The following is a 7,572-nucleotide window of genomic DNA, read 5'->3' on the forward strand; positions in this document are numbered from 1 at the left end:
ATTTCGAGAATATTTGCTAAACACAAGCGCTTAAAATATCGTCAACAAATCCATTTACTTAGTTTGGAAAACCTAGATTACACAAACGCCTAATGGATAAAGATCACACGCAACAAGGAATGAAACCATGGAATCCAAATTATGACTTAGCCATTTCAATACTTAGTGTTAATTGGCTTTACAATTTACATTTTAAATAAAATTTTGTTGTCGGGACAAAAAAGATTTCTCCATAGCGGTGCAAGGATTTTGACTAGCAAAGATAGCTCATCTCGGTTAAAAAACATCATTGGTGGAAAATTGTTTATGTGGAAGAAATCTTATTATTTTTTGACATTTCCACACTAGTGTTGCGGCAACGTGCAAGTCAATTTTGCTTGTTTAGTTAAAAGACAGAGATGGGATACATACGTTGTGCAAATGTTATAGAAGTCCATCGATACTAATTAGAACACAAATAAAAATGAAAAACATGGGGAAGAAAGCCTAAATGTTCATTTACAATAGGTAAGGTATAATGTCAATAACTTATCAAATCATCAAATTTCTCACCACCTGTATCTCAAACTTCCTCATTCAGGTTACTTCACAAAAATAATCTTACTCCGCTCTCTCAAAGCACTCGGTATTATTCACCACCGCCGTCGTGTCACCACCAACTCCACCGATTAAAACCTCAGGCGGAAATTTGAGCATGGCCTTCGCTCCCTGCATCCGGAACAAGGCCCGATCACACGCCAACATGGCAAAATTTATTGGAGAAAACTCCCATAAATCAGAGCTAAAAACAAAATAATTAAGAAGCCTTTTACAAGTTATTGGGGGGTTTATTATAATTTATCCAAAAGATATTGGCGGTTTTCTGCAAACACTAATGAGGAATTTTGTGCAATTTTAAAGTTATTAGGGGTTTACCACAACATATTAAAAGTTCTTCGGTGGTTTTGTAATCAGTCCCTCAAATATTTATATTTTAAAATTAGTCACTCAAATCTTCATATTTTGTAATAAGTTCCCTAGTTATTTTGAGTGTTTTGAGACTTGTCTCTCCAAATCTTTCAATGTGGTGCTAAGTAGAGGAACTAATTTCAAAACACTTAAAAGATTTGAATGACTAATCCCAAAATATGAATATTTTGGAGGACCAATTTTAAAACGCTTAAAGATTCGAGGGACTAATTCAAAATATGAATATTTAGATGATCTGTTTCAAAACACTTAAAATTTTTGGGGAATTATATTGAAAAAACACTAAACAAATTTAGATGTAGACTTCTCCTTATCCTTTTTGTCTTACTAGCTAGTCGTATCAGATTCCTCGTGTCTAACACATCAGTAGCTCAGAACCTCTCGCACCATGTGAAAAGTTCTAATAAGATCTGAACTCCAGTAGAAGATAAAAGCATTTATTGTTTGCGTACTTTTCATGACAATCACGAATCTTATATGATGCGGTTTAACGAAAAAATAAATGCTATAGAGAATCCTCTATCGTAGAATGTGACATGTGTCTCACTTAGCACATGGTTTAAAGTTTATTTACGCTATACTATTTTCTGATAAAAGCTTAAAGCTAAAGGGAGGTTTTCTATTAACCCCAAACTTAAGAGGGGTGTTCTGGGTATTTTGAAGGTTGGTTATGGGGGTTATCTGATAATCTTTTGATATTAGGCCTTCATATAACACATCTTTCAATTTGGATAACTTCATGACATACTATTCTTCACCTGACAGTAGATGCACGGCTATTTACTTGTTTGTGCATACGGCTACTATAAAGAAATTGATTCATTCAGAAAGAAACAAAGTTCGGAAAAGATGAAGATTACAATTACACCAAACACTTAATTCAACTCGCGTAGACTCTTTATATATTTATTCATCACACAACAGTCACAACTGACATCAATTTATTAAAAACCATTAAATCTCACACCACACCAGACACCAATCAAATCACGTACACACTCGCACACTTATTCCATAACGTATCATCTTCGGTGCTATTAAATTAAAGATCGAGACTTGACTTGATTAATTATCACGGCTTCACAAAGATGGGGAGCTTCATGCGCATTTGGCAGTGTTTGCCCTGGGCCTTGCCGCAGATGTACCACTTCCTCCCTGGTGACGTCAGCTTTATGACGTCGTATCCGCTCGTCAGAGGCCTGGTCGCCCGAGGTACCCTGCAATAATTGAATTCCGGCCCGCTCACCTTGTAGACGTTGTGATATCCGCGTGGGTACTTGAACACTGTAATTATATCATGTAATAGGAACATTAATACAATCAAGAAAAAGATAGAGATCCGTCGACCGTCTGTATCTAAGATTATTTACTGTAGTATATAATTTCAAATATCTAAATATAATTTTTTTTTGTCATCATAGTATAAAAACAAAACAAAAGTGTATCCTAGTGGAACTGTTTGGCAACTGTCCAACTAACTAGTTACTAGATTAGCCTGATTAGGGGTTAAAATTCTACCTGACAAGAAATGAACCAACTTTTTAAGTTCAAATTTTGACCCTTAAATCAGTTTAGTTCTGAACCAAAGGAAAACGATCAAGAACTAAACCGCTTTAAGCCAAAAATAGTTTAAATGTGGGTTGCCAAACTGATCCTAATTTTATCACCATCAAAGAAGTTAAAAAAATACTTCCAAGAACATTAATTCATACCGAGAGAGTCTCCGACTCTGAAGTCTCTTCCACGGGCCCAAGCAGCGTAATTAAAATTGAGCTTCCATCCATAACCACCACCAACGAAATGACGTACAGGGCGTCGACCAACAGTGGGTTTTGGTGGCATAGATTGTTTAGGCTTGACATAGATGGACAACTTTTGGCCCATCATGCAATGCTTTCCATAAGCTTTGCCACAAATGTACCACTTTCTTCCTGGAGTTGTGAGGGTTATAACGTCGTAGCCGGTGTCCATGGCTTCGTTGAGTGGTGGAACTTTGCATTTGTTGAAGTTATACTCATTCACTTTATAGACGTTGTGATATCCCTTTGCATACTTGAAAACTACAACATAAAAATTTAATTGTAGGATTAGTGTTATATGAAGATACCTGATGTAGCTGCTTATAGCTCATGTTCTATTTCTTTTAATCACATATATATTATGTTCTATTTCTTTTAATCGCATATATATTACGTCTAGTTTTCATGACAATGTTATTTTTCAGTTGGTTTTTAAATTTCTGTATGAATATCATGAATTTATAGTTCATCTAATTAAGAACTAAATGAAAAACACTTAGTCAGAGGTTGTATGTGTCAACAAAGTAAAGTAGTTACACGTTATAGGGTGATAAGTTACAAAATAATAAATAAATAAATAAAAATAAAAAGCCACATTTATGGTCTTAAGTAGAACTTATCACAGCTCAACTCATTTTCTAGCACTTACCACCCGGTAACTTGTTGTGGGAAAGCGCTATCTACACCATATCCTCCTAAAGATGCCAAACTCCATAAGGATATATAAGTGCTAATAAACCGAGTTAATTATAAGGAAAACTTTTACTAGGTAACTGATAACATAAGCATATATATGACCATTTGATGGAAGCTGTATGAGTTTGATAAAAATATATGTACCAAGTTTGTCTCCGACATAGAAGTGACGACCCTTAGCCCAAGCTGCGTAGTCGAATTTGAGGTTCCAACCGTAGTGATCACCCACAAAATGCGTCGTTGCTCGAGCCAACGATGGAAGAGCAGCAAAGACCAGAACAATGGCTGCAATGAACTGAGGAGGAGCCATTGATGTTGTAGCTCTCTCTCTCTCTCTCTGAATTAGCTAGGTATATTACTGTAGAAGAAAGTTGAGTGCATGTTTCATGAAGTCGGGGTCTCTATTTATAGGATTATCATTATATGAGCAATGTCACTAGGAATTAATGTTGGCCGGCGATATGCCATAAAAAATATATATATCTCTACAGTCATGAATCAGAGTCCACTAATCCACCAAAAAAATAAGTATCTGTGTGACTTGGTCACAAGATCATAGGTTTAATGGGATAAGAACACGATGCGTGACGTATTATTAATTACCTCTGTTAATTTCACTAAGGTGATGGTCAATCTTTGAGTTTCCCTAGAAAGATCAACAAATTATCACAAAATATCTTTTAGACTAATTCTTTTCCCTGACCCACTTTAAGATTCAAACTTGTTTCTTTGTTTGTTATATGTCAAACTGGGCCGCTAGTGGCTGTTAAGAAAAACACTACAGTCACACTCCCCACCACACCATGGGGCACAACCCCCCTCACAGCTACAGTGCACGGGCCCACTTTAGATTTTTTTAAAAAATCTAAAGAGTTAACAGGGTTGATTGTGAATAGACCCTTCGGTACATCGCTCTATTGCAGATAGACCCCTTGAGTTTTGATTCTTATAACCTCTGAAGGTCCATTTGTCAAAAATTAATTCTCCCTCCCTCCCTCCCTCCCTCTCTCTCTGAAGGCCTATTTGTCAAAAAAATATTTCTAACATAATTAACGGCAAAATGGCCAGATTGATATATTTTGTAGAGGCTTGATGACATGTTGGGATATTTTCTTTTGGTTTTGTCAGATTGATATATTTTGTCGATTCTGGCGCCATATAGACCTTAAATTTGGCCGGAGTTACTGTTCCGACCAGTGCTGATGAGATTTTTTACATAAAACTCCCTCATCAGATACAATTTCCTGCTCCTAACCCCCCACTCCCTCCTCCTCCTCCGCCTCCACCTCCCCCTCCCCCTCTCCCTCCTCCTCCTCATCTTCTTCCTCCTCCTCCTCATCCTATTCAACCTCCCCCTCCTCTTCATCCCTTCGATGCCAACCGGCGGCACATGGATCTCTGGCGACCTAATACCCGGCCTCCCCAACGAAGTGGCAGAGCTCTGCCTCATCCGCCTCCCCTTCCCCCTCACCTCTGTCGTCCGCTCCGTCTCCTCAACGTGGAACCAGACCCTCACAAACCCTAGCTTCCTCCGATCGAAATCCAGCCTTTCGCTGTCCCTCTCTCATCTCTTCGTCCTCGCCTTCGACCCCTTGACCCACCACCTCCAATGTCAGGCCCTCAACCCCCATCTCTTCGTCCCTCCCTCATCTCTTCGGCCGCCTTGTGTGCAGTTCACCCACGAGCAGATGGTTGCCCCCCGGAAGGTGGGCAAGAGAAGATGGCCGTTGAAGTGCAAGGGCACGGGCGTTGTCGATGATGCTAGCAGTGGGTGGCGTCGCGGGTGTTGCCGAAGATACAGGCGGTGTGTAGGGAGTTCCAATGCAATTATGCAATGCAATGCAACATATCATCGAGCAGTTGACATGCAGGTGGGTGGGACTGGGTCGGTCGTGGGGGTCGGTCGTAGGAGTTAATTCTCTGATGTAGATATAAACCTTTTATGAAAAGAAGGTTTTCTACAAGGATGTGATTGGGTCGAGAAGTTGTTTTGGATGCGTGAAGGTTTTTTCCGAGGTTGCATACATTTTCTAGTCCTGCTCAGCTTGCAAACATATCTTGGCATTGCAAGCTAGATGGTTTGGCTTCTTTTGGGTTCACTTATGCTTTTCATGGAGTGAACATATACTTGCACCTGATATTCTTGCAGTGTCTACAAGGACATTTTTTTTTCTCTCTCAATGATAATTCTATGCATGATGAAATGCTGAGAGAACAAGGACGGAGATGTAACATTCTTGGTGGATGTTTTTGATTTTTCAAATTAATTAATGTTAATGGTGCTTTGAAGAAAACTCTACATATTCTTGGAGAGAGATATGATATATTACCCCGATTACTGGGGACATTGCATGTGGGAAGTTATCGATCTCTTCATGGCCACGACTTTTATTGGGTCGTCTAGAGCTGCTGCGACTCTCCTAACTTTCTATATCCCGTCCTTAATTTATATCCACAATCTACTCCTTGTTTAATATATAAAACTTAGCATACATAATAAGCTTAGGGAAGAGATCCCGATTCTTGTAAAAGAAAATACAAAGACCAATGTTTTCGACCGCAGTAAAATTATGTGATTGAACAAATTTTCAGCAGTTATCAAAGAAAGGTCAGAAAATTATTTTCCTTCTCAGTTCTTGTAGCTCAAGCTGCAGTTTTTCTAAATTGTTAATTTGATGTTATTATCTTGATTCTGCTATTCACATGATCAGCCATTCTTCTGTATACTTGACAAGCCAGGGCTATTTAAGCGTTATACCAATGGATCAAGCAGGTATATATTTTGTTGTTTAGCTTGCATCTATATATCAGTCCTATGTAGAGCGTAGTTATAGTGGCAGTGTACAGTAGAATATTTCTGCCATGGCGGTGGTTTGTTGCGAATGGAGGAGGAGGGAGGAAGAGGAGGAGGGGGAGGTTGAAGAGGATGAGGATGAGGAGGAGGAGGAGGGGGAGGTTGAGGAGGAGGGAGAGGGGGGTTTAGGAGAAGGAAATTGTATTTGATGAGGGGGTTTTATGCAAAAAATTCCTTCAGCACTGGTCGGAACAGTAACTCCGGCCAAATTTAAGACCTATATGGCGCCGGAGGATAAAATATACCAACATTCTTCTGTATACTTGACAAGCCAGGGCTATTTAAGCGTTATACCAATGGATCAAGCAGGTATATATTTTGTTGTTTAGCTTGCATCTATATATCAGTCCTATGTAGAGCGTAGTTATAGTGGCAGTGTACAGTAGAATATTTCTGCCATGGCGGTGGTTTGTTGCGAATGGAGGAGGAGGGAGGAAGAGGAGGAGGGGGAGGTTGAAGAGGATGAGGATGAGGAGGAGGAGGAGGGGGAGGTTGAGGAGGAGGGAGAGGGGGGTTTAGGAGAAGGAAATTGTATTTGATGAGGGGGTTTTATGCAAAAAATTCCTTCAGCACTGGTCGGAACAGTAACTCCGGCCAAATTTAAGACCTATATGGCGCCGGAGGATAAAATATACCAATCTGACAAAACTAAAAAAAATATACCAACATGTCATCAAGCCTCTACAAAATATACCAATCTGACCATTTTGCCCATAAGTAACCCTGGTTAATATTTAAAAAACAGAATGTAGCATATTCCAAGTGCCCGCCTTCAAAATATTATCATTGTCTTCGATATTCTAATATAAGCAGTTTCTAAAACCTTGGATTACGTATTTGTTGTTGTCTTTTATTACCCATACGGCCATACATAATCGATTACTTGTTAGTGCATTTTCATTATTAAGAATTGATCTTAGTACAGCGCCAGAATAATAAATTCCAGAATTTTTATACCCAATTGTTGTATGCAGAGAATTCTTATATATCTTTAAGCTAAGTCCTGTTCGTAACTTAATATATTTCTTTCTAAATAGGGCTCCTCGCCCCATTTTTCTGTCCAAAAAAAAAAAGAAATTGTTGTATACAGAGAATTCCCTTGTATGACGCACACTAACCTCTTATCAATATGAGTCATATGACATAGTTCTTAATATTAGATGGCCTTAGAATTTTGTCCCTAGAAATTACTATGTACCTTCTTGTTTCATTAATTAGAACTTTACACAAAGGACTACTTTGACTTATTATATT

General features: G+C 38.7%; 1 protein-coding gene across 1 annotated transcript; it reads right to left on the minus strand.

Annotated features, from left to right (window-relative positions):
* LOC109832070 (blue copper protein-like) lies at positions 1,849-5,889 on the minus strand. Its single transcript, XM_020399518.1, has 4 exons — positions 5,795-5,889; positions 3,609-3,822; positions 2,682-3,029; positions 1,849-2,253 (listed from the first exon to the last, which is right to left on the minus strand). The coding sequence occupies exons 2-4, from the start codon at positions 3,772-3,774 to the stop codon at positions 2,042-2,044; spliced, it is 726 nt and encodes a 241-aa protein (XP_020255107.1). The 5' UTR covers positions 3,775-3,822; positions 5,795-5,889; the 3' UTR covers positions 1,849-2,041.

This window comes from Asparagus officinalis, chromosome 3 (genome assembly GCF_001876935.1).
Source record: "Asparagus officinalis chromosome 3, Aspof.V1, whole genome shotgun sequence".
Classification (NCBI taxonomy): domain Eukaryota; kingdom Viridiplantae; phylum Streptophyta; class Magnoliopsida; order Asparagales; family Asparagaceae; genus Asparagus; species Asparagus officinalis.